Source organism: Oncorhynchus tshawytscha, linkage group LG07, assembly GCF_018296145.1.
Source record: "Oncorhynchus tshawytscha isolate Ot180627B linkage group LG07, Otsh_v2.0, whole genome shotgun sequence".
NCBI classification, from domain to species: domain Eukaryota; kingdom Metazoa; phylum Chordata; class Actinopteri; order Salmoniformes; family Salmonidae; genus Oncorhynchus; species Oncorhynchus tshawytscha.
The window spans coordinates 23,526,976-23,554,934 of record NC_056435.1 but is presented as its reverse complement, the minus strand read 5'-3'; the positions used below and the strand labels follow the sequence as shown (position 1 = coordinate 23,554,934).

At 43.0% G+C, this 27,959-nt stretch overlaps 1 protein-coding gene across 2 annotated transcripts in view; it reads right to left on the bottom strand.

Annotated features, from left to right (window-relative positions):
- Positions 1–3,600: 3,600 nt before the first annotated feature.
- LOC112255229 (rho GTPase-activating protein 40) overlaps positions 3,601–27,959 on the bottom strand; it is a 41,491-nt gene continuing 17,132 nt past the window's right edge. For both annotated transcript variants that reach the window (XM_042324198.1, XM_042324197.1), the window contains exons 2-15: positions 27,543–27,784; positions 26,872–27,146; positions 21,407–21,512; positions 20,284–20,441; positions 16,450–16,615; positions 16,209–16,300; positions 15,995–16,072; positions 15,517–15,676; positions 11,613–11,695; positions 9,515–9,730; positions 9,175–9,315; positions 8,790–8,926; positions 8,549–8,604; positions 3,601–4,870 (exon numbers count right to left, since the gene is read on the bottom strand). In XM_042324198.1, the coding sequence (XP_042180132.1) occupies positions 4,755–4,870; positions 8,549–8,604; positions 8,790–8,926; positions 9,175–9,315; positions 9,515–9,730; positions 11,613–11,695; positions 15,517–15,676; positions 15,995–16,072; positions 16,209–16,300; positions 16,450–16,615; positions 20,284–20,441; positions 21,407–21,512; positions 26,872–27,146; positions 27,543–27,765 (2,007 nt within the window). In that variant the 5' untranslated portion in view covers positions 27,766–27,784 and the 3' untranslated portion in view covers positions 3,601–4,754. The remainder of the gene's footprint in view (positions 4,871–8,548; positions 8,605–8,789; positions 8,927–9,174; positions 9,316–9,514; positions 9,731–11,612; positions 11,696–15,516; positions 15,677–15,994; positions 16,073–16,208; positions 16,301–16,449; positions 16,616–20,283; positions 20,442–21,406; positions 21,513–26,871; positions 27,147–27,542; positions 27,785–27,959) is intronic.

The window sequence follows — 27,959 nt, the reverse complement described above, 5'->3', positions numbered from 1 at the left end:
TTTATCAAACAGAAGTAGTGACTCCTCTGTGGCTCTGGCTCTGTATAGAACAAGGACTTTCTGTGACTGAGATGAGATATATACAGTTTGTTTGAGCGTGTGTGTGTTTGAGCATGTGTAAACATTTTAAACTGTGTGTAGCGGTGCATAATGTCTGCGAAGAGTAGCATACACAATGGGGTCCGAAATTATTAACACCATTGATAAAGATGAGTAAAAATGAATAATTCAAATACTGAGCTATTTTGTATGCAAAAGAAAAAGGGAATTATATTATTTTATACTAATACAATTGCTCAGAGAAAAAGGTAAGGGTAAAAATATTGCCACCCCTGTTTTCAATACCTTTCAATACCTCACCTTGCGAGGATCACGGCACTGAGCCTTTTTCTAAAATGTTTTATGAGATTGGAGCACACGTTGGGAGGGATCTTAGACCATTCCTCCATACAGAATCTTTCCAGATCCTTTATATCCTTAACCTGCACTTATAGACAGCCCTCTTCAATTCAAACCACAGGTTTTCAAAGGGCTTCAAGTGTGGAGACTGAGACGGCCATTGCAAAATGTTGCAACCATTTCTTTGTGGTTGTTGATGTGTAAATGTCATTGTGCCCCTGGAAGGTCCACTTCCGCCCAACTTATTTTCTGTTCACGCATTCTCATTTCGACGCCAAACCCACCACTTGCGTGCATGGCCAAAAAAGAGCTCTTATTTTCATGTCATCTGACCAAAGCAGCGGTTACAATCCAAGTGCGAATGCCGCTTAGAGAACTCCAGACGTTTACATTTGTTAGATGACATGAAAATGAAGCTCTTTGGCCGCGCACGCCAGCGGTGAGTTTGGCGTTCCAATGAGAATGCATAAACAGAACATCATCCCATACAGTGCCTTCAGAAAGTACTCAGCCCCCTCGTCTTTTTCACCATTTTATTGTGTTACAGCCTGAACTTAAAATTGGATTCAATTGAGATTCACAATTTGTCACTCAACACACAGTAACCTATAATGTCAGTGGAATTGGGTTTTAAGAATATCATCTTCACAAATTAATAGAAAAATTAAAAGCTGAAATGTCTTGAGTCAGTAAGTAGTCAACCCCTTTGTTATGGCGAGCCTAAATAAGTTCAGGAGGACAAACTTGCTTTTAAAAAGAAATCACATAAATTGCATGGACTCCAATCTGTGTGCATGATTTATGAATGACTACCTCATCTCTGTACCCCACACATACAAATATCTGTAAGATCCCTCAGTGAGTAGAGAATCTCCCCAGAAAGACCAGGGAGCAGGGCCGGCTCCAGGCATAAGTGACATAAACGGGCGCTTAGGGCCCCGACCGCTGAGGGGGCCTCAACCAAAAAAATAATAAATATATTTTAGGAACTCAGTCGGAGTCTAAACTTACTGTTGAGAGTTAGAATAGTAGAATGCACAAGGTGTAAGTTCGAAATTTGGTTGTGCATCAGCAGTTTTTTTCTTGTTTTATCAGTTAGCTAACAATTTTTAGATTGGTAAAAATTTTGCTTGGGGCCGACCAAAATACCTGGGAGGTTGTCCAATGCCTCGCAAAGAAGGGCACCGATTGATTAATGGGTAAAAAAACACTGAATATTCCTTTGAGTATGGCGTTATTAATTAGGCTTTGAATGATGTATGAATACACCCATTCACTACAAAGATACAGGCGTCCTTCCTAACTCAGTTGCCAGAGAGGAAGTAAACTGCTGTCATAATGAGGCCAATAGTAATTTAAAAATTTGGATGGTTTGACAACTTTGTAGTTACTCCACAATACTAACCTAAATTACAAAGTGAAAAGAAGGAAGCCTGTACCGAATGAAAATATTCCAAAACATGCATCCTGCTTGCAAAAAGGCACTAAAGTCATACTGCACAAAATGTGGTAAAGAAATGAACATTTTGTCCTGAATACTGAGCATTATGTTTGGGTCAAATCCAAGACAACACATCACTGAGTACCACTCATATTTTCAAGCATTAGTGGTGGCTGCATCATGTTATGGGTATGCTTGTCATCGGCATGGACAAGATCATTATTTTTGGGATAAAAATAAATGGAATAGGTAAAGGTAAAATCCCAAAGGAAAACTTGGTTCAGTCTGCTTTCCAATAGACACTGGGAGACAAATGACAAGGCCAAATCTACAGTTTGGTTGCTTACTAAGATGAAATGTTCCTGAGTGGCCATGCTTCAGTTTCGATTTATATTTGCTTGAAAATCTATGGCTAGACATGAAAATGGTTATCTGGCAATGATCAACAACCAACTTGACAGAGGTTGAATACTTTTTTAAAGAATGATTGGCAAATGTTGTACAATCCAGGTGTGCAAAGCTCTTACACATGTGTAATTACCCAGAAATACTCACATCTGTAATTGCTGCTAAAGGTGTTTCTAACTCAGGGGGTTGAATAATTATCTAATAAAGACATATTAGTTTTATTTTTCATATTTAAAAAAAATAATGTTAGAATTTTTCTTCCACTTTGACATTACAGAGTATATTGTGTAGATTATTTTTAAAATTCAATGAAATACATTTTAATTCCACTTTGTAACTCAACAAAATGTGGAAACAGTCAAGGGAGTTGAATACTTTCCGAAGGCACTGTACCTACTGTAAAATATGGTGGTGGATCTTTGATGTTATGGGGTTATTTGCTTCCACTGGTCCGGAGGCCCTTGTTAAGGTCAACGTAATCATGGACTTTACCCAATACCAGGACATTTTAGCCCAAACTTGGTTGCCTCTGCTAGGAGGCTGAAACTTGGCAGGAAGTGGATCGTCCAGCAAGAGAATAACCTCAAGCACACATCAAAATCCACAAATAAATGGTTATAATATTATTTGTTACACAAAATCTCGTTCTCTGAACAATTCAATTCGAATAAAATAATATAATTTCCTATTTTTTTAGTATACAATATAGCTCAGTATTTGAATGATTTATTTTATACAGTCATTTATGCTCATCTTTATCAAGGGTGTCAGTCATTTCAGACCCCACTGTAAATTCATGGTAGGTTGTCATGTTGTGGAAAATAATGTACATGGTGGTCACAGGAGGTTGGTGGCACCTTAGGACAGGCTCGTGGTAATGGCTGGATAGGAATAAATGGAATGGTATCAAATACATCAAAACACATGGGTTCCATTTGTTTGATAGCATTGCATTAGCTCCATTCCTGCTAATAGTATGAGTCATCCTTCTCACAACAGCCTCCAATGATGGTGTTGCATACGGTCTCTAACATCTGAGCATAATCAAAAACATGTAAACACTATTAATAGATTTCATATACAGTACCAGTCAAAAGTTTGGACACCTACTCATTCAAAGGTTTTTCTTTATTTTTTACTATTTTCTACATTGTAGAATAATAGCAAAGACATCAGAACTATGAAATAACACATGGAATCATGTGGTAACCAGAAAAAGTATTAAACAAATACAAATATATTTCATATTTGAGATTCTTCAAAGTAGCCACCCTTTGCCTTGATGACAGCTTTGCACACTTTTGGCATTCACTCAACCAGCTTCACCTGGAATGTTTTCCAACAGTCTGAAGAATCTCAAATATAAAACATATTTTGATTTGTTTAACACTTGAGTAGGCGTGTCCAAACTTTTGACTGGAACTGTATGACATGTATTTTAAAGAGGAACGGATGACAAATGGGTAATAGAAATAGAAAAAGAGGGATGCAGAAGTGCATCAAAATACAACTCATCAACCAAGGTACTGTATAATGCAATAACACTGTAAAAAGCCCCCAAAAAGACTGGATGAGCTCACATGACTTATGTTACTAACTATTTCAGCAACAAACATACCTATTCATTTCAAAGGACAACATTCATGACTACATACACGTACATACAGATAGACACATCCAATCAATTATAAATAGTCAATCAATCCATCGCCAGATTCAATACTTAAAATCCTTCATTCATCAAAAACAAAAATGAGAAAACAGAAACGAAGTCCAGCTTCACTCTCTGTTATTAAACAACAGTTCCCTTTAGAGGTCCAGTAGTAATGTCTTAAAGGCTGACCTTTGACCCCTTAAAGAGAAGAAGGATCTCTGTCCTCTGCTCTGATTAGGGCTCTTATTGAGAGTCTACAGGGACAGGGCCCAAAGGCCCCAGAAAGAACAGAGCCAAAGTCATACAGAAGGGACAGGACATGGGTCTATCAGCTCATTAGAGTCTCTGACTGTCCCCCTGTGAAAGAGACAAAAAAGGAAAACAGATATACTGTACATGTTCCACTCCCATTCCTTTTGTGATCAAATGTCTGAGAAGAAGGAATGGAGAGCTAGCAAAAATAAAGAGAGAGTGAGAGAGAGGGAGTGAGAGAGACTCTGTGGCTGCTGTTGTAAGCAGCGGTGCATCAGATCCCCATCTGGGTTCCTGCGGATGCTGGGAGGTGATTGGCTGAGAGCTGACAAGCCAAGAAGCAGCCTCAGCCTCTCTTCCATCTGAAGGTGTGGAGGTGGAGTGTTTTTGAGCAGTAGCTCCCCCTCTCTGTCTCTCTTTGCCTTGCACCTCCTAGTCTGGTCTCCCCTGCATTGAGCAGAGGAAAGGGGGAGAGAGGGCTCAATCTTGAGGTGGTTTGTTTTTTAACAGCAGCAGCAACTTCCTCCTCCTGGTCTCTCTCCTCCTCTGGCTGCCTCTTGAAGATCCCTACTGGTCTCTCCCTTTGCCTGCGGCTGTCTCTTATTGGTGCAGCCCCCTGGTGGTGACCAGTGGTTTCAGTTTGATGACCCATTCCCCACTGGGGTTGGTGTTGTACAGGTCCAGGAGATGGGTCTCTGGGTCTAGGCAGTGTTCACCTATGGGACAGAACAGAACAACACAAGGTTGATTCAATACTGAAGGACAGATTTTGTAATTTAACCATCAAACAGGCAAAGCATCAATACAGGACTAAGATCAAATCGTACTACACTGGCTCCGACGCTCGTCGGATGTGGCAGGGCCTGCAAACTATTACAGACTACAAAGGGATGAACAGCCGAGAGCTGCCCAGTAACACGAGCCTACCAGACGAGCTAAATAATGTCTATGATCGCTTCGAGGCAAGTAACACTGAAACATGCATGAGAGCATCAGCTGTTCCGGACAACTGTGTGATCACGCCCTCCGCAGCCAATGTGAGAAAGACCTTTAAACAGGTCAACATTCACAAGGCCGCAGGGCCAGACTTATTACCAGGACGTTTAGTCCGAGCATGCGCTGACCAACTGGCAAGTGTCTTCACTGGCATTTTCAAGCTCTCCCAGTCTGAGTCTGTAATACCAACATGTTTCAAGCAGACCACCATAGTCCCTGTGCCCAAGAACACTAAGGTAACCTGCCTAAATGACTACAGACCTGTAGCACTCACATCTGTAGCCATGAAAGGCTGGTCATGGCTCACATCAACACCATTATCCCAGAAACCCTAGACCCACTCCAATTTGCATACCGCACCAATTTGCACCAACCGCTGCTGCTACTCTGTTATTATCTATGCATAGTCACTTTATTAGCTCTACCTACATGTACATATTATGTCAATTACCTCGACACTGGTGCCTCCGCACATTGAATCTGTACCGGTACCCCCTGTATATAGCCTCCGCACATTGAATCTGTACCAGTACCCCCTGCATATAGCCTCCACATTGACTCTGTACCAGTACCCCCTGTATATAGCCTCCACATTGACTCTGTACCGGTACCCTCTGTATATAGACTCCACATTGACTCTGTACCGGTACCCCCTGTATATAGCCTCCACATTGACTCTGTACTGGTACCCCCTGTATATAGCCTCCACATTGACTCTGTACCGGTACCCCCTGCATATAGCCTCCACATTGACTCTGTACTGGTACCCCTGTATATAGCCTCCACATTGACTCTGTACTGGTACCCCTGTATATAGCCTCCACATTGACTCTGTACCGGTACCCCCTGTATATAGCCTCCACATTGACTCTGTACCGGTACCCCCTGTATATAGCCTCCACATTGACTCTGTACCGGTACCCCCTGCATATAGCCTCCACATTGACTCTGTACTGGTACCCCCTGTATATAGCCTCCACATTGACTCTGTACTGGTACCCCTGTATATAGCCTCCACATTGACTCTGTACCGGTACCCCCTGTATATAGCCTCCACATTGACTCTGTACTGGTACCCCTGTATATAGCCTCCACATTGACTCTGTACCGGTACCCTCTGTATATAGACTCCACATTGACTCTGTACCGGTACCCCCTGTATATAGCCTCCACATTGACTCTGTACTGGTACCCCCTGTATATAGCCTCCACATTGACTCTGTACCGGTACCCCCTGCATATAGCCTCCACATTGACTCTGTACTGGTACCCCTGTATATAGCCTCCACATTGACTCTGTACTGGTACCCCCTGTATATAGCCTCCACATTGACTCTGTACCGGTACCCCCTGTATATAGCCTCCACATTGACTCTGTACCGGTACCCCCTGTATATAGCCTCCACATTGACTCTGTACCGGTACCCCCTGCATATAGCCTCCACATTGACTCTGTACTGGTACCCCCTGTATATAGCCTCCACATTGACTCTGTACTGGTACCCCTGTATATAGCCTCCACATTGACTCTGTACCGGTACCCCCTGTATATAGCCTCCACATTGACTCTGTACTGGTACCCCTGTATATAGCCTCCACATTGACTCTGTACCGGTACCCCCTGTATATAGCCTCCACATTGACTCTGTACCGGTACCCCCTGTATATAGCCTCCACATTGACTCTGTACCGGTACCCCCTGTATATAGCCTCCACATTGACTCTGTACCGGTACCCCCTGTATATAGCCTCCACATTGACTCTGTACCGGTACCCCTGCATATAGCCTCCACATTGACTCTGTACTGGTACCCCCTGTATATAGCCTCCACATTGACTCTGTACCGGTACCCCCTGTATATAGCCTCCACATTGACTCTGTACTGGTACCCCCTGTATATAGCCTCCACATTGACTCTGTACCTGTACCCCCTGTATATAGCCTCCACATTGACTCTGTACCGGTACCCCCTGTATATAGCCTCCACATTGACTCTGTACCGGTACCCCCTGTATATAGCCTCCACATTGACTCTGTACCGGTACCCCCTGTATATAGCCTCCACATTGACTCTGTACCGGTACCCCCTGTATATAGCCTCCACATTGACTCTGTACCGGTACCCCCTGTATATAGCCTCCACATTGACTCTGTACCGGTACCCCCTGTATATAGCCTCCACATTGACTCTGTACTGGTACCCCCTGTATATAGCCTCCACATTGACTCCTACACCCAGTATATAGCCTCCACATTGACTCTGTACCGGTACCCCCTGCATATAGCCTCCACATTGACTCTGTACTGGTACCCCTGTATATAGCCTCCACATTGACTCTGTACCGGTACCCCCTGCATATAGCCTCCACATTGACTCTGTACCGGTACCCCCTGTATATAGCCTCCACATTGACTCTGTACCGGTACCCCCTGTATATAGCCTCCACATTGACTCTGTACCGGTACCCCCTGTATATAACCTCCACATTGACTCTGTACCGGTTCCCCCTGTATATAGCCTCCACATTGACTCTGTACCGGTACCCCCTGTATATAGCCTCCACATTGACTCTGTACCGGTACCCCCTGTATATTGTTATTTACCGCTGCTCTTTAATCATATGTTATTCTTATCTCTTACTTTTTTTAAGGTATTTTCTTAAAACTGCATTGTTGGTTAAGGGCTTGTAAGTTGGCATTTCACTGTAAGGTCTACACGTGTTGTATTCGGCGCATGTGACAAATACAAATTTGATTTGATTTATACAGGTTACTGTCATTGAGATAAAATGTCTTCTGCGAGAGAGATGTTGAAAACAGTTTGAAACAGTGTTTTCTGCTTTACTGACAAACAGGTGCCAACTTTGCCCCTGGCGCAATCATGTGAATGGGAATGGTTAAGTTCCGTGAATGCACGTACAAAGGAAATAGTGTGTTTGAGTGGTTGGGTCTGTGAGAGCACAGTATTATACAGTAGATACATGTGTAAGGATTTGTCTGCTCCGATAACTGCAGATGTACACAGATGGCTCGCTCCCCCCCCCCACCTGCTCCCCCTCTCTCGGCCTCTCTCCCTCTCTATACCCCTTCCCTGTATCCAGTTCATTGCGTAAGACCTGGCCAGTGTAATCAGTTCAATGAGCAGAAAGACATGCAAATGTCAGAGTCACTCATGTAATTTTCTAATGTGGCTCTCAGCCTGAGAAGATAGCAAACCTGGATTCAATGCTAGTTTAAATCGTGTATTTAGCTGTGCTTGATTGAGCTCGCCTGTTGAAATTGAACCAATAGAAAGAAAGCAAACACTGAAAGTATTTGAAAGAATTCAAATAGTATTTGAAGCAGGGTCTGGTAAATAGTCTTATTACAGAGCAAAGGTTTGTGTTGTGGTACCTACCGATATTTCCTCCCACTTCATAGATGGCACAGTCTGGGTGGGATACCGAACCGTTCCTATGATAAAGAACAAACGGATGCAATTGATTTTGTGAAACACCTTCAAAACTTCCACATTCTCAATTTCTACCCAGTGAGTAGGCAATGCAGTATTTCTGAAGCATTAGTTTTCTAAAATTGTGTGTTGGTCTATAGGGATTTATACTAAATACATTTGATTGATTGATTGTAGTGTACTGTACCTCTTGGTGTTGTCGGAGCTGCAGAGGTGCCTGTGGAACTGAGCCAGCAGGTCTGAAGCCCTAGAGCTGATGTTAACCTGCACCTCCATGGTGCTGCTCATCAGATCTCCCACCTGGATCTTCACTGTACGACACGGCTGGTGGGGGGAGATGAGGGAGGGGATAATAATCCATTTGTGACGACGGAAATCTTTCTGACATTTTATATTTGCATCATTTGGCAGTCATCCAGAGCGACATACAGTCTTCTGCTTATTTTATTCACATCCTTTATATGGGTGACCTTAGTTGAGATTAAAAATCTCATTTACAAGTGACAATGGCCCAGGGTCTTCTTCTCCCAACCAACTCCACAACTAACATCCTGGCCAGTTTGAGAGCCTACCTCTGAGTTCTTGTCAGGTTTGTCCTTGCTGTCTTGGTGTATTTTCCTCAGCAGGTTCTTGATGCGTCGGTCGTAGAACTGGTACCTCCGGTTACGGTTCTCATTCAGTTTTCGCACCTGGCTCATCAGGAAGTTGGGGATCTATAAGGGAGAAGCAATTTCATGAATTCACCCGGTTCAGCTGTTTGACGGCATTCTGTTTACAGTGAGTGTGAGTTGCGTAACGTGAATCTACCACTCATCCTAGATGCTAAGTAGGAAGAAGATTAAAAAGATAATTGAATGTTGTGTTTGTGTTTTGTTTGATGTTGGTGGTAAAGCCTGGAGGTCTTTAACTTACGGTCCAGAGCAAGTCCTGGTAGCGTATGAGGAGCCTCATGATGTCAGCAGCCTTCTCGGCCTGTCCCTTCTCCACCCCTGGCCCCCCGTCAGTGAGGCGGGAGGGCACGGCTTTGTGGAGGAACAGGTTAGGGGCCATGATGGTGGACACGGCCCACAGGTTCATACGGTTCCTCCTCTCTCTGGACACCACCTTACTCAGAAACTCCAACAGAGCCTGTCAACGTTGACATTTTGTTGTTATTGAGATTGATATGGTTGATTTGAATGGTGATAACCATAGGGGGGAGATATTGTTTTGTCTGATATACACTGTGGATTTTCCCTTCTGGGGAGAAATATAATTCTAATTAAAAAAACAATGTTCACACATTTTTTAAACCATCAAGGCAGGAGCATAACAGACGTTTATACTTTAAATTGGAACAGATACTTTGAGTCATCCATTAAAAACTGTTAGATAAAAGTGGCCTAGTTATGTGAAGGTATATATATATATATATATATATATATATATATATATATATATATATATATATATATATATATATAAGCTAGAAACAGAGTGCCATCTCATGCCATACATGGAGGAGTTAACGCACACTTACAGAATATATTATGTCAGCGAGACATAACATATCATTAATGCCCCTCCTACATTATGTTATGTACAGTGCCATCAGAAAAGATTCATACCCATTGACTTATTCCACATTTTGTTGCGTTTCAGCCTGAATTCCAAATGGATTAAATATTGTGTTTTCTCACCCATCTACACACAATACCCCATAATGACAGAGTGAAAACATGGTTTTAGTAATTTATGCAAATGTGTTAAATGAAATACAGAAATATCTAATTTACATAAGTATTCACACCCCTGAGTCAATAGTTTGTAGAAGCACCTTTGGCAGTGATTACTTTACTGAGAGTTGTACTCAGTAAAGTGTTGTATTGGATTTGCCCCAAACATAACACTTGGTATTCAAGCCAAAAAGTGAATTGCTTTGCCACATTTTTTTGCAGAATTACTTTAGTGCCTTATTGCAAACAGGATGCATGTTTTGGATTATGTTTTATTCTATACAGGCTTCCTGCTTTTCACTCTGTCAATTAGTTTAGTATTGTGCAGTAACTACAATGTTGTTGATCCATCCTCAGTTTTCTCCTATCACAGCCATTGAACTCTGTAACTGTTTTAAAGTCACCATTGGCCTCATGTTGAAATCCCTGAGCGGTTTCCTTCCTCTCCGGCAACTGAGTTAGGAAGGACGCCTGTATCTTTGTAGTGACTGGGTGTATTGATTCACTATCCAAAGTGTAACTAAGAACTTCACCATGCTCAAAGGGATATTCAATGTGTTTTTTGTTGTTGTTGTTTTTACCCATCTACCAATAGGTGCCATTCTTTGCAAGGCATTGGAAAACGTCCCTGGTCTTTGTGGTTGAATCTGTGTTGGAAATTCAAAGCTCGAGTGAGGGACCTTACAGATAATTGTATGTGTGGGTTACAGAGCTGATGTAGTCATGAAAAAAATAATATATCTGACTAATTAAGCAAATGTTTACTCCTGAACTTATTTAGGCTTGCCATAACAAATGGTATGAATACTTATTGACTCAGGACATTTAGGATTTTACATTTTTTTGTCATTTCTAAAAACATAATTCCACTTTGACATTATGGGGTATTGTGTGTAGTCCAGTGACAGAAAACATTTAATTAATCAATTTTAAATTCAGGCTGTAACACAATTTTATTTTTTGAAGTCAACAAGTGTGAATACTTTCTGAAGGCACTGTAAAAGTGTGAATACTTTCTGAAGGCACTGTAAAAGTGTGAATACTTTCTGAAGGCACTGTAAAAGTGTGAAAGTTCAAGATGTGCATAAGATTTAAAGTGCATCGCTAATAGACATTTGGGTCCCTCACGGAATAACTCTACTACCTACTAAATCCTTTAGTAGCCACTTCCAATTCAAATACATTCTCTGGTTGAGTGCATGCAATCACAGTCCCGAGCAATTGTATTTATTAGGAGTTGACTGTATGAACAAATCTCTATTGCACTTCCTCAGTTTGAAAATCCATCAACATACCTTTAGTGTGTTTCTGTTGGGTTCAGGCAGAAGAAGAATGAGAAGGTTCAGAACATGTAGCTTCTGTTTCAGCTCAGGGATGTCTGGATAGGAGAGGACAGAGAATTACTATCAGTATGCTATTTTTGTACAGCAAACAGAGGATGAGGTGTGAATGAACTGAACAGACAGAAATGTATGTATGTATGTATAAAATAATACAGAAAACAATCAACAGAAAGGCAGTGTGTGAATGAACCAAAATACTGTACATCTGAACTATGGCCTGGCTGGTCTATGGGTAATGACGCAGCTTCCGGCACACATGCAGTGTCAGCATAGGTTTGAATTTGACTTACTGCCCTTTGACACAATCTCTCTCTCTATCTGTTCAATGAACTCAGAATATAACTCAATATACAGGACCAGTCAAAGGTTTGGACACACTTACTCATTCAAGGGTTTTTCTTTAATTTTAATATTTATAGTGAAGACATCAAAACTATTGTCATGCCCTGACCTGAGTATTCTTTGTTTTCTTTATTGTTTTGGTTAGGTCAGGGTGTGACATGGGTGATGTATGTGTTTTTGTACTGTCTAGGGGTTTTGTAGGTTTATGGGGTTGTTTATCATCTAGGTGTTTATATATGTCTATGTTGCCTAGATTAGTTCTCAATTAGAGGCAGGTGTTTATCGTTGTCTCTGATTGGGAACCATATTTAGGCAGCCATCTTCTTTGGGTATTTCGTGGGTTATTGTCTATGTCTAGTTGCCTGTGTATGCACATTTATAGTATAGCGTCACGTTCGTTGTGTTATTTTGTATAGTTTAAGTGTTCTTCGTCTTATTAAAGAAGATGTATTCATATCACGCTGCGCCTTGGTCTCCTCCATACGACGAACGTGACAACTATGAAATAACACACATGGAATCATGTAGTAACCAAAAAAGTGTAAAACAAATCAAAATATATTTGAGATTCTTCAAGGTAGCCACCCTTTGCCTTGATGACAGCTTTGCACACTCTTGGAATTCTCTCAACCATCTTCACCTGGAATGCTCTTCCAACAGTATTGAAGTAGTTCCCACATATGCTGAGCACTTGTTGACTGCTTATCCTTCACTGTGCGGTCCAACTTATCCCAAACCGTCTCAATTCGGTTGAGGTCAGGTGATTGTGGAGGCCAGGTCATCTGATACAGCACTCCATCACTCTCCTTCTTGGTCAAATAGTCCTTACACAACCTGGAGGTGTGTTTAGGGTCATTGTCCTGTTGAAAAACAAATGACACTCCCACTAAGCCCAAACCAGATGGGATGGCGTATCACTGCAGAATGCTGTGGTAGCCATGCTGGTTAAGTGTGCCTTCAATTCTAGAAAAATCACAGACAATGTCACCAGCAAAGCACCATCACACCTCCTCCTCCGTGCTTCACAGTGGAAACCACACATGCAGAAATAATCCATTAACCTACTCTGCGTCTCACAAAGACATGGCGGTTGGAACCAAAAATCTCAAATTTGGACTTATCAGACCAGAGGACAGATTTGCACTGGTCTAATGTCCATTGCTTGTGTTTCTTGGCTTTGCAGCAATTCGACCATGAAGGCCTGATTCACGCAGTCTCCTCTGAACAGTTGATGTTGAGACGTGTCTGTTACTTGAACTCTGTGAAACATTTATTTGGGCTGCAATCTGAGGTGCAGTTAACTGTAATGAACATATCCTCTGCAGCAGAGGTAACTCTCGGTCTTTCCTTCCTGTGACGGTCCTCATGAGAGCTAGTTTGATCATAGCGCTTGATGATTTTTGCGACAGCACTTGAAGAAACTTTCCAAGTTCTTGAAATGTTCCAAATTGACTGACCTTCATGCCTTAAACTAATGATGGGCTGTCGTTTGTCTTTGCTTATTCTCTTTGCCATAATATGGACTTGGCCTTTAATCAAATAGGGCTGTCTTCTATATACCACCCTTGCCTTGTCACAACACAACTGATTGGCTCAAACGCATTAAGAAGGAAAGAAATTCCACAAAAAGGCACACCTGTTAATTGAAATGCATTCCAGGTGACTACCTCATGAAGCTGGTTGAGAGAATGCCAAGAGTGTGCAAAGCTGTCATCAAAGCAAAGGGTGGCTACTTTGAAGAATCTCAAATCTCAAATATTCTTTGATTTGTTAAACCCTAAGTCACTGCCCCATTATAGCTGATTATAAATCCATAATAATACATATATTATCACCTAATATTGTGTTAGATCTTTTTATCAACGTAAGTTCTTGTGAACATTACAAGTTTTGAACTTCTATTTGCTATTTATGGCCTGTAGGCCTTATTGACCTGAGCTCATACAACTCGTTTTTGAGTAAAAAAACAGCATAATGTATGGATTATTTTGACTATAACAAGTACTCAGATGAAACACAGTGCTATTTATCGCAGACTATTTTGTGTCAAAGTTTAACAAGGACAATCTCCTCCTCACCATTGTCATGATCAAAAGATATGATCAAGAGCCTCACATACAATATATTGTTTGGTCATTGTGCTGCCACAGAATGAATTGTGAGCAAGGCCTCAAAAAAGCTTTATATACCAGAGCTGTGAGAAAAGTTCTATATATTATTGAAACAATGTTGAGATTGTTTGTGACAATGCCAGCAGGTGTGGTTCCCGTGGGGGAAAGATTCTATTGGGGAAAGGTTCCTGTGGGGGTTGCCAATGGAAGCCAAGAAGTGGAATGAGGTGTGTGTGTGTGTGTGTGTGTGTGTGTGTGTGTGTGTGTGTGTGTGTGTGTGTGTGTGTTTGTGTATGCTCAAACACACATGCATGTGGGTGTCTGGGAGAGGAAGTGTGTCCATCTGATGAATGGGCATCTGCCTGAACTCAATTTTATACACTAATTGTAGTCTCACCCATTCATTTCTAATGACCAGTCATTTTGGACCTGGAACACCTAAGGTGTTAAATAAATAAAGTGAAATAAAACACCCAAAATGTAATGAAAATGTATTTTGTGTGTTGAGATGCCCTGTGTGGACAAAGTCATGGAACCTTATGACAATCAGATTAAATTAACTCAATTTCTCAGAGAGAAAATGTGTAGATCGGTCCAATTCGAACGGAACACAGCAGCAGGGTTACTACATGATTCCATATGTGTTATTACATACAATGTAGAAAATAGTAAAAAATTAAGAAAAACCCTGGAATGAGCAGGTGTGTCCACATTTTTGACCGGTACTGTATATATATATATTTTTTTTTTCTTTTTTAAATAAATAGATCTGAACTATAATTTAATCTCATTTAGCTCAACAAGGATCTGATCTGCAGACAAAGAGGTGTTTAAAAATGATAAAGATTCACCTCACAAGCTAAAGGCCGAGCTAGTCATCATCAATCAGATCGTTATTTATTATGGTAGTCTATCATTACATAATTTCTTTGTTGACATTAAATGGTACAGGAAGCGATTGCATTATTAGCACATTCCATTAGAACAGCTTAAAGGCTATTAAGTTGTTTATCTTCTCTTAGACCTTTAAGTACCAAGTACAAAAGAGATAAGCGTTTTTATATTCCGCTATCGATACAGTAGCAAAGACTTAGGTAATTATGCTTCGGGCTTAGATAGTTATGACCATGCACACTACGGGTTGCGTGACTGAGCATGCAGGGTTATATTCTGCTATTGATACAGTAATGACACTCAGACACGTTGTCATGCTATTTGCACAGTATGCAGGTCTGTGAAGGCCCAAGTAATCACAGGCTACATCATAATGAGCGTGTTACTCTGACTAACGGGTGACCGCTGAATCAGCACATGTCTTGGTGCACATGGAGTTGATGCCGTGTATGATATTCCTTGCATGAGAGGAACAAGCTGGTGTATGGTTTGTGGTTGCTCTGGCTCACCTCTGACAGCGCTGAATGCGTTGAGGTGCTCTGTGGTGAGCAGTGGAGAAGGCAGCTCTCTAATAAACTTCTTCACTAGCGCTGCAGCATCGTTGGGGCTGACCTCTTCCCAACTGAATCCTCCACTGTAGAAGTTCTGCTCCAGATCCTGCTGCAACTTCTAATAAAAAAAACATGGGACAGACAAGATTCAGTAAACAATAGGTAAAGTTCTGTGTGCTATTTTCTCAGTCATATTCCTCCTTTCCATATACTCAGAATATATACTCCCTTCCATATACTCAGAATATATACTCCCTTCCATATACTCAGAATATATACTCCCTTCCATATACTCAGAATATATACTCCCTTCCATATACTCAGAATACATACTCCCTTCCATATACTCAGAATATGCCCTGGCCAAGAAAGGGACAGGGAGGATATGAATGATTGTGGGGGAAAAAAGTGTCTGTTCATTCTGAAATGATCTCACCTTGATTCTGGACTGAGAGCCTGGAACCCGCAGGATGCCTTCTGAGTCTACTCCGCTCTTCTCCAGGAAAGAGAGCAGCTGTAGAGGAGAGAGAGAAATAGAACTAAACCTAAGAAGAGCAGTAATCATGTAGGTCATCATGCTCTTGCACAGGTTTTCAATATAAAGTAGATATTAGAAATGGGATGATGTTAACTAGAGCTGTTTAGCTTACCGCCTGCAGGATGAGAGGAGTGGTGGCAGTGGGATTGATTTTCTGATCATTCTCCAACAGCATGGCCAAGGGGACCCCATACAAGGCGCTCTCTTTGAATGAGAGAGCGAGAGAAAGGTTAGCATAGCAATCCTATACAACTTTGCATTCTCCTAGGGCTTGACACATGCGTTTAGCAGCAGAGACAGAAGAGGCATGTGGTTTGCATGCGTTCATGTCATGTTACAGGGAGTTCACATACCTAGTATCTTCCTCTTGCAGGTTTTGTGTCTCTTCACGTCGAGCTCCAGCAGGTCGCAGAGCGCTGTCATTTCGATGAGGGCCAGCTGACGAACTTTCTTCATGTCCTGATTGGACAGGTCATGGATACGAGTCACACCCAGACGACACTGAGGGCAGGTCATCCTCTGTATGTGAGGGGGGGAAGAGAATATAAGCAAGGGATCAGAAACAACAGTTTGTTTTTCTTAAACATCTTTACATTTTTTTCTCTCTCTCTCTGTGTATACAATGCCTATAACTCAAATAATGAAAACAAAGATATTGTTGGCCTTGTGTGTTTACTTAACGTGTTCCATTTCAATTGCTCCTTCTGTGTCTCACTACGGGTAATGCCTCGTAGGGGAGGAGTCTCAGGAAGATCCCCCCGGTGATTGATATACGCCATTACCGTGGTGTTGTCTGATCTGATCAGGACATGGGCTCCCGAGTGGTGCAGCGGTCTAAGGCACTGCATCTCCGTGCTTGAGGCGTCACTACAGACACCCTGGTTCGAATCCAGGCTGTATCACAACCGGCGGTGATTGGGAGTCCCATAGGGCGGCGCATAATTGGCCCTGCGTCGTACGGGTTTGGCCGGTGTAGGCCGTCATTGTAAATAAAAACGTGTTCTTAACTGACTTGCCTAGTTAATAAAGGTTAAATAAAAAAATAAAAATTCCCCTCCAAGAAGGGCAGGGGTGACAGGCGAACTGTCCTGAGCTCCAGCACACTGCCACTCCATGTGGAGCTCCAGAGTCCGCTTGCTGCCATACCTCTGAAGACTGCCCCCCAACCTGCTAGCAAGTCATCGGTGCACACAAGCTCCCTGTGGTGAACTCTGTTCAGTGTTACTCCCTCCAACAGGTAGGAGGAGTGAGAGTGCCATTTCAACAGAGTCCTCACACATGCATTTGTCACTGACAATGTCTGTGTCGTCTCTGGTATAGATGGTGATATTGGAACCATCGCTGGAGTGGCCTGATGTGAAGAAGGCCCAGCGGAATCAACAGAGAAGCTGACATGAGTAGGCCAAGTATCTTCTGGCACTCTAATACGGACACGGCTTGTCCAAGCCGGAAACGGTCTATGTAGGCCTGTATCTTCTCCAATCTCACCTGAGGTAGACCTGCTCTCATAAGAGTTGAGTCGATCAACAGGACTTCTCCCTGTTTAGGGTGAGGCACAGGTCTTGAATGAGCATCAAGATTATCTTTGTGTCTGCTGTAGCTTGCTCTCTTGATTGAGCACACACCAGCCAGTCGTCCAGGCAGTTCAGCACTAGAATGTCCTAGGACACGACTGAGTCCATGCACTTTGTGTTCAAGCCAAAGCTGGACAGGTAAAATTCAGTCGCCACCAAGCACTGTTCCCACACCATGCTTACAACACTTCAGCTCCAGAAATATAATGCTATTTTTCCCCCTTGCCAAGGGGTACAGAGACGTGTGATTTCTATAGGGAGCACCTCTCCATAAAAGCCGCCAGAGGGTGCAACCAGACCGTCTTAGGGGCCTGTCCATAGCGGCAGAGAGGATTAGGGCACAGCTCACATGGTGCCTGGCCCTGCCCCCTCTCATGAAGGAGACAGATGTTTCCCTCGCCCACTATCAGAAGAGGCTGCTGCTGATTTTCTAGAGCCCTATCCCCCAGGCAGTGACCAATCGTTTGTGCCCGCTGTTTACTGTTTGTTCCATCTGTCACTTACATGCTTCAGAAATGTGACATCTGTAAGACGGAGGGTGAAGCCTTTGAACTTCTGTATACCCCGCAGACCCAGGCCCCATGGGGAAAAAACAAAGAATTCCATTTATTTTGCTCCATTCCAGACGTACTCTGCTTTTTACAGGACCTTTTGGACGATGAAAAAGCATTTTTTTCATTGTAAAGGTGTATTTGGCTGCCATCTCTCCCTGATCTGATGTTTTATGAAGGTCGGGTGTCGCCTACGTCTAATACACAACAGCTGGTATCCATCCTGGTATCTTTTTGTTATGCTTGAGGCCATTTCACAGCCGCCGTTCAAGCCGCTGGAATTCCTTGGAAATTTGATTTCTCTCCTTTAAATCCACATTACTATTAGCCATTACAAGTGGGTAGGAGAGCTGCACGCATTGTCAGCCCACCACTCGTGTCTGTGCTTTGCCCCAGGCTCATACAAGGTTACATTACAACCTAACCCAGCTTTTGTGCCTGAAGTCAGTTGTGCTTATAATCGACTCACTTTAGAGCTGTTGACCTTTCATCCACCACTCTTCTCCTCCATGGAGGAAGAACATTTCCACCTCTTTCACCATTTCCACCTCCACCTCTACAGTTGAAGTCGGAAGTTTACATACACTTAGGTCGGTGTCATTAAAACTCGTTTTTAAAACACTCCACAAATTTCTTGTTAACAAACTATAGTTTTGGCATGTCGGTTAGGACATCTACTTTGTGCATGCCACAAGTAATATTTCCAACAATTGTTTACAGACAGAATATTTCACTTATAATTCACAGTATCACAATTCCAATGGGTCAGAAGTTTGCATACACTAAGTTGACTGTGCCTTTAAACAGCTTGGAACAGCTTCTGATAGGCCAATTGACATCATTTGAGTAATTTGGAGATGTACCTGTTGATATATTTCAAGGTCTACCTTCAAACTCAGTGCCTCTTTGCTTGACATCATGGGAAAATCAAAGGAAGAAAAATAAATCTAAAGAATCATCCAAGACCTCAGAAAAAAAATTGTAGTCCTCCACAAGTCTGGTTCATCCTTGGGAGCAATGTCCAAACACCTGAAGGTACCACATTCATCTTTACAAACAATAGTTCCCAAGTATAAACACCATGGGACCATGCAGCTGTCATACCGCTCAGGAAGGAGACGTGTTCTGTCTCTTAGAGATGAACGTACTTTGATGTGAAAAGTGATTTAATGATTTAAAGGCAATGCTTCCAAATATTAATTGAGTGTATGTAAACTCCTGACCCACTGGGAATGTGATGAAAGAAATCATTCTCTACCATTATTCTGACATTTCACATTCTTAAAATAAAGTGGTGATCCTTACTGACCTAAGACAGGGAATTTTTACTAGGATTAAAATTATGAAATGTCAGGAATTGTGAAAAACTGAGTTTAAATGTAGTTGGCTAAGGTGTATGTAAACTTCCGACTTCAACTGTAGATGGACAGGACGAGAGCCCTACAAAAGAGCGATCAGCACTGTCTCTTGGGCAGCTCCCCACGCAGGGAGACCCATTTCTCTCCGGCGTTTATCCAATTGGATAGTGGAGGTTATTATAGTGGCATAGAATAGCAAGGGTTTACCACCTCCGGAGATCCCGAGGGCTCACTCCACCAGAGGTATGGCTGCATCATGGGCATTGCTCAAAGGTGTCTCTGTTCAAAAGGTCTGTAATGAGGCATGTTGGGGAACTTCATGAGGTTCTACTGACAACTCACTGCGTCACTGCGTCACTCATTAACGCACATGGAGCTTAGTGTCGGAACTTCTGAGGGTAGACTTGGCTTCGGAGAGTATATGAACACTAAGGGAGTTGTTTATATCCCCATAGTGAGGCAACGAACAAGTAATTTAAATATAACTTAAGGTTACTTACTGTAACCCTGGTTATATAATATTATGAGTGAGGCGTCTCACTGCGATTTTCTTCATGCTCTATGTGAGAAAGACAAGCATGTACTAGAAGTGAAGATGTACTTTCTTTGTCTTATACTAAATAATTCATTCTATCATTTCCTAACACTGTTATCTAACATACTGTACGGGGGAGAGAGAGAGAGAGAGAGAGAGACACTCTTACAGGCAGTGTGCCGTCCTCCTTCCTCATCCGGCCGTTGTTCTGTATCTGTGGCAGCATGGCCTGTTTCAACAAGATGGCCGCCTGTTCACAGTACGCCACGTCTGTGATGAAGACATCCTCTTTAGGATCTCCTCCATGCTGCTGTGCCAAGCTGACCTCTGGCAAACATACACATGTTGATGTGTTAATGAATGTGTACAAAAATATTAAAAAATGATGTTTATTGTCACAGACTGTTCTCTCTGCTACCGCACGGCAAGCGGTACCAGAGCGCCAAGTCTAGGTCCAAAAGGCTCCTTAGCAGCTATCCCCTACCCATAAGACTGCTGAACAGTTAATCACATGACTACCCAGACTATCTGCATTGACCCCCCCCCCCTTTTTTTAAGCTGCTGCTACTCGCTGTTTATTATCTCTGCATAGTCACTTTACTCCTACCTACATGTACATTTTACCTCAACTAACCTGTAACCCCACATTGACTCGGTACCGGTACCCGCTGTATAAAGCCTCGTTATTGTATTGTGTTACTTATTTATTTTTTACTTTAGTATATTTAGTAAATATTTTCTTAACTCTTATTTTTCTTAAAAACTGCATTGTTGGTTAAGGGCTTGTAAGTAAGCATTTCAGGCAAAGGTCTACTGCACCTGCTGTATTCGGTGCATGTGACCAATAAAACTGGATTCAATATGACAGTGAAATGTGTTGTTTCACAGGGTCAGCCATAACAGTACGGCGTCTCTGGAGCAAATTAGGGTTAAGTGCCACGATCAGGGGTACATCGACAAATGTTTCACCTTGTCAGCTCGGGTATTCGAACCAGCAACCTTTCAGTTTTAGACCTAACGCTCTAACGCTCTAACGCTCTAACCACTGGACTACCTGTCGCCCTAATAGTGTGCCTCATAGTAGTCATAATGGTTAGCATACTGGACCTACCTCAGGTAATACAACACAAGTAAATGTTCGCTCAGTGCATGCTGATCCCGAAGGTGATCTTAAATTAAGTTGAGTTTATTATTGCTAGCAAGGCCAGCTGGTCTAGGGAGAGAGAGTTCAGGATTCATCTGAGCCAATCAGAACAGAGGATGTGGAGTAGAAATGTGGAGCTAGCTGATACCTTGTCGTAGGGTCTTGGTGATAGTCTCCATGCTGTCCTCTGGTATAGATGATATAGATGCGCTAGGTTCTATAGGCTCAGGGTCTTGAGACTCTGGTAGAGGCGTCTGCATGGGGAGGATAGAAGGCATCAATCAGAAACAATGTGGTTGAAAAGCTACTGTAACAGTTGATCTGATTTGATGTTGTTATTTTTATATACGATTGTGGCCTACAATTAAGAAAATACCAATCTCAGAGAGGATAACACATGAAAGCATTAAACAACACTTATTTCCATTGTGGTCCTAGTTGTCCTTTTGCATAATTTCACTGTCAGATGAATAGACGTAGGGCGAGAGAAGAGGTGTTTTCTAGTGTTAAATAACTGATATGATCAGAGGAACAGCAGTTCCACTCCCATCTCGGGGCCGCTCAGAGACGTGATTTCCTTTTATTCTGATAGGTCAACTGTCTTTCTTAATAGAGTCAGTTACAACTGTTCTGCTCCTTTGAGAATGGACACCAGTGGAATGAATTAATTAGACTATTTAACAAAAGAGATTCTCTAAGGTGTTTTGCATTTTTTTCATCTTTGCTGATGTCTACTTGACTCAGCAGTGGCTGCTGGTGCAAAATCAAAGAATAAAAGACTGATTGAATGGCGCAGGTGGATGTGGCTGCCGTTTTAAGGGCTCTTAACCAATTGTGCTATTGTGTGTATGTTTTCACGTTATTTGTAACTTATTTTGCACATAATGTTTCTGCCACCGTCTCTTATGACCGAAAATAGCTTCTGGATATCAGGACAGCGACTACTCACCTTGTACTGGACAAAGATATTTTCTTTAACGAGTCAGATGCAAAGGATTGACTTCAGACAACCGACAAGGCCAACATCCCCATCATTCGCAGGAGAAAGAGACGGAGATATCAGGGACGTAGGTCGGGGTGCCTTGTAAGGATCCAACGGCTAGTGGGTAATCTACCATCAGTCCTATTAGCCAACGTACAATCATTGGAAAATAAAATAGACGAGCTACGATCACGAATATCCTACCAACGGGACATTAAAAACTGTAATATCTTATTTTTCACCGAGTCGTGGATGAACGATGACATGGATAAAATACAGCTGGCCGGTTTTACGCTGTATTGACAAGATAGAACAGCTGCCTCCGGTAAGACAAGGGGTGGCGGTCTGTGTATATTTGTAAACAACAGCTGGTAAACTAAATCTAATATTAAGGAAGTCTCGAGGTTATGCTCGCCTGAGGTAGAGTATCTCATGATAAGCTGTAGACCACACTATTTACCAAGAAAGTTTTCCACTATATTTTTCGTAGCTGTCTATTTACCACCCCAAACCGATGCTGGCACTAAGTCCCCACTCACTGAGCTGTATAAGGCCATAAGCAAACAGGAAAATGCTCACCTAGAGGTGGCGCTCCTAGTGGCCGGGGACTTTACTGCAGGGAAACTTAATCCGTTTTACCTCATTTCCACCAGCATGTAAAACGTGCAACCAGAGGGAAAAAAAAACTCTAGAGACACGTACAAAGCTCTCCCTCACCCTCCATCTGGCAGATCTGACCATAATTATATTCTCCTGATTCCTGCTTACAAGTAAAAACCAAATCAGGAAGCACCAGTGACTCGGTCAATAAAGAAGTGGTCAGATGACAAAGATGCTAAGCTACAAGAATGTTTTGCTAGCACAGAGTGGAATATGTTCTGGCATCCTTCCGATGGCATTGAGGAGTACATCACATCAGTCACTGGCTTCATCAATAAGTGAATCGATGATATCGTCCCCACAGTGACTGTACGTACATCCCCCAACCAGATACCATGGATTACAAGCAACATCCACACCGAGCTAAAGGGTAGAGCTGCCGCTTTCAAGGAGCGGGACTCTAACCCGGAGGCTTATAAGAAATTCCACTATGCCCTCAGACAAACCATCAAGCAGGCAAAGCGTCAATACAGGACTAAGATTGAACCGTGCTACACTGGCTACGATGCTCATCAGGTGTGGCAGGACTTGCAAACTATTACAGACTACAAAGGGAAGCAGAGCCGCGAGCTGCCCAGTGACACAAGCTTGGCAGATGAGCTAAATTACTTCTTTGCTCACTTCGAGGCAAGCACCACTGAAGCATGCGGACAACTGTGTGATTACGCTCTCTGTAGCCAATGTGAGAAAGACCTTTAAACATGTCAACATTCACAAGGCCGCAGGGCCAGATGGATTACTCCGAGCATACGCTGACCAATTGACAAGTGTCTTCACTAACATTTTCAAACTGTGCCTGACTGAGTCTGTAATACCAACATGTTTCAAGCAGACCACCATAGTCCCTGTGCCCAAGAACACCAAGGTAACCTGCCTAAATGACTACCAACCCGTAGCACGTCTGGAGCCATTAAGTGCTTTAAAAGGCTGTTCATGGCTCACATCAACACCATCATCCCATTATCCCATAAACTCTAGACCCACTCCAATTTGAATACCGCCCCAACAGATCTACAGATGCAATCTCTATTGCACTCCACACTGCCCTTTCCCACCTGGACAAAAGCAACACCTATGTGAGAATGCTATTCATTGACTACAGCTCAGCGTTCAACACAATAGTGTCCTCAAAGCTCATCAATAAACTAAGCATCCTGGGACTAAACACCTGCCCTCTGCAACTGGATCATGGATTTCCTGACGGGCCACCCCCAGGTGGTAAGGGTAGGCAACAACACATCTGCCACGCTGATCCTCAACAAGGGGGCCTCTCAGGGGTGCGTGCTCAGCCCCCTCCTGTACTCCCTGTTCAGCCATGACTGCATGGCCAGGCATGACGCCAACACCATCATTAAGTTTTCAGACGACACAACAGTGGTAGGCCTGATCACCGACAACGACGAGACAACCTATAGGGAGGAGGTCAGAGTCCTGACCATGTGGTGCAAGGACAACAACCTCTCCCTCAATGTGACCAAGACAAAGGAGATTATTGTGGACCGCAGGAAAAGGAGGACCGAGCACGCCCCCATTCTCATCGACGGAGCTGTAGTGGAGCAGGTTGAGAGCTTCAAGGTCCTTGGCGTCCACATCACCATCAAACTAACATGGTCCAAGCCAGAGGTGTGGACTCGAGTCACATGACTTGGATTCGAGTCACAAATATAATGTCTTGCAACTCGACTTTGACTTTAACACCATTGACTCGTGACTTGACATGGACTTGAGCCTTATGACTAGACCTGACTTGATACCCTCCCCAAGCCAAAATATTAAAAATGATGCTATTAAAAAAAGTGTGCAGTGCATCAACTCTTCATTTAACTGATTACAGTTTGAATCGGACAGCAGCCAATCAAATTGTGCGTGGCAGTGCACAATGGGTGGGTGAACTCAGATGGAGCCCTTGGAATGATACCCAAAATTATTATTTTCGGATATAAAGACGACGCTGTATCAACATCAAACGGATTGCAACTTGCAAAACATGCAGGAAGAAAATGACAAATGGAGGCGCAACAATTTCCAACTTTGTTTGACATTTGAAGTTGCACAAAGAACGATAAGTCGTGGCTAATATAGCCGACAGCTATCCATCACACGAGGTTGTGTGTGTGTAACTTGTTTCATGAGTTTCTTTTTGCTGGCTTGTGATGTCTGGAGCCTGTATTGTTATGTGTGCTCCTCATTGCTTGCCTAGATTAGACTTGCAGATTGACTCGCCACCACGCTGTTTGGAGCTGGAAAAGATCAAATGAGCACATTTGTGGCAGAGTGCCTCCTAGAATGGTTGTGTACTCTTCCTAACCTGCTGATTACGGTGAGTGCTTGAACCTCTGATTGTGTTTATGCTTCACACAAATCCCACCATTCCCCTCTCTGCTGTCCTCCGCAGTTTTCTCCATTGATAATGAATGAAGAACGTTGGCTTATTTCATCTGAGGCACCGCATGCAGATACAGTTTTCCAGATAGAAATGCAATATATAGATCTGTACTCGATTCTCTATTCTACACGGCAAAGGCTGTTGTAGGTGATGCAACCACCCCATACGACCCGACCCAGCCTACCACGCCTCCCCCGATGTCACAGGGGGGATCTTTCTGATGGCTACCCATGTATTTCCATGGAAGTATAATGTTTTATTTGGAAAGTAATAAATATATAGATATTTTTAAAAGCATACATGATTTGCGTAAATGTAATATACTAACTATTACTCTTGTTAAACATATGAAATGGTAATACATTTGGTGAAGAGCACATTATGACTTGTTTAGGACTCGAAACTCAAAGTTTAGGACTTGAGACTTGACTTGATGGTTTTGACTTGAGGCTTGACTCGGACTTGCCTGTCTTGACTTGGGACTTGACTTGGGACTTGAGTGCTAAGCCTTGAGACTTACTTGTGACTTGTAAAACAATGACTTGGTCCCACCTCTGGTCCAAGCACACCAGGACAGTCATGAAGAGGGCACGACAAAACCTATTCCCCCTCAGGAGACTGTTCTACAGCTGCACCATCGAGAGCATGGGTTGCATCACTGCCTGCTATGGCAACTGCTCGGCTTCCGACTGCAAGGCAATTACAGAGGGTAATGCGTACGGCCCTGTACATCACTGGGGCCAAGCTTCCTGCCATCCAGGACCTTTACACCAGGTGGTGTCAGAGGAAGGCCCTAAAAATGTTCAAAGGCTCCAGCCATCCAAGTCATAGACTGTTCTCTCTGCTTCCGCACGGTGGTACCGAAGCGCCAAGTCTAGATCCAAAAGGCTTCTTAATTTAACAGCTTCTACCCACAAGCCATAAGACTCCTGAACAGCTAATCAAATGGCTACCCAGACTATTTGCATCCCCCCCCAACCCCTTCTTTTACGCTGCTGCTACTCTCTGATTATTATCTATGCATATTCACTTTAACTCTACCTACATGTACATATTACCTCAATTACCTCAACTAACCGGTGCCCCCGCACATTGACTCTGTACCAGTATCCCCTGTAGATAGCCTCGCTACTGTTATTTTACTGCTGTTCTTTAACTATTTGTTGTTTACATTTTTATTTTATTTTCATGCTTAACACTTATTATTCTTTAAACTGAATCATTGGTTACGGGCTTGTAAGTAAGCAATTCACCTGCTGTATTCGACAAATACGATTTTGATTTGAAAGAATACATCGAATTTTATGTGTGTGTATTTGTTTTGTTTCAGCTGCTTGTACAGTAAATCCATCATGTTATCACAGGAAACAGAAACATGTTATCCCAGGAAACAGAAACATGTTATCACAGGAAACAGAAACATGTTATCACAGGAAACAGAAACATGTTGTCCCAGGAAACAGAAAAGCTGCGGTTTGATTGCACCTTGATTGAACAGAGCCAGTACCCCCCCCCCACCCAAACAATGTGTCACACAGCCTCCAGGCTGTACCATATCAGTGTGAAAGTAAGTTGTCAGTCTGACCTGAGCGATGGAGGAGGGTGATGAGCTAAAGACGTCCCTGACGTCGCGCGGCGGGGGTTTGCTCCTCTTCCTCAGGGACAGGGTGTAGGAATCGAGCCTCCTCTGGACGGCTGCGGCCTGCGTACGGGTCAGAGTGGACAGTAGGATGGCCTGGTCAACATCCTGGTCTTCCCTGTCCTGTTCCCGGTCTCTGTCTCTGTCTGGTCTCTGCTGCTGCTGTCTTATCAGAGTGGACAGACCTGCATCCTGGAGCCACTGCTCCTCTTGCTCTCCCTCTGAAACACATAACAGCTTCATGACAGAGACTATACATACGGCATGCTTCTGTACGCGTGTGTGCTTACCTGTCTGCATCTGTGTGTGCATACGTGCTTGCATGCATGCTTATGTGACTGTCCATATTATACTACAACTTGCAGCTCCATGCATAACACATGTACCGTCTGAGGAATGAATAAACTGTATTTTTTAGAGGGAGAGTACATTGCAGTATTGCACATAATATTGTCGCTCCATGTATAGCAGACACACATGGTTCAACACAGCACAACTCGCTAAAAAAACAACAGGCAACCAAATAACAACCGATTTTCATTGTTTACATCATAACAATAGGCCTATGGAGGTAATTAATTGACTGACTGACACTAGTCCTGTGTCTCTGTGCTTACCTTCAGAGTGTCTGGAGTCTCGACTGGCGCTGTCAGTGTCAAGGTCAATGTAACCGCTATCTTGGCTGCGTATGGTCTCCACCTCACTCCAGAAGGAGTCCAGGCACAGTTTGTCAGGGTGCTGTTGTTGTGGTTCCTGGTGGTACGCTGTACATTTGTCCTGTGTGTGTTCAGCTGCAGCTTGGTCCTGGTAGCTTGGCCTGGCCCAAGGCTTACCGTTCATCTCGGAGGGACAGGGGCTCCTGACAACCAGATAGACGGGAAGAAACAATAATAACATATCAGAAGATAAACAGAGAGAGGAGAATAAAATGTGAGAGAGAGACAGGGAGGATCCAGATTCCAGAGAGATGGAGAGATAAAAAACTGGAGGAGGGATGCATGGAGGGAAGGAAGGAAGTAGAAGAGAGAGCGTGG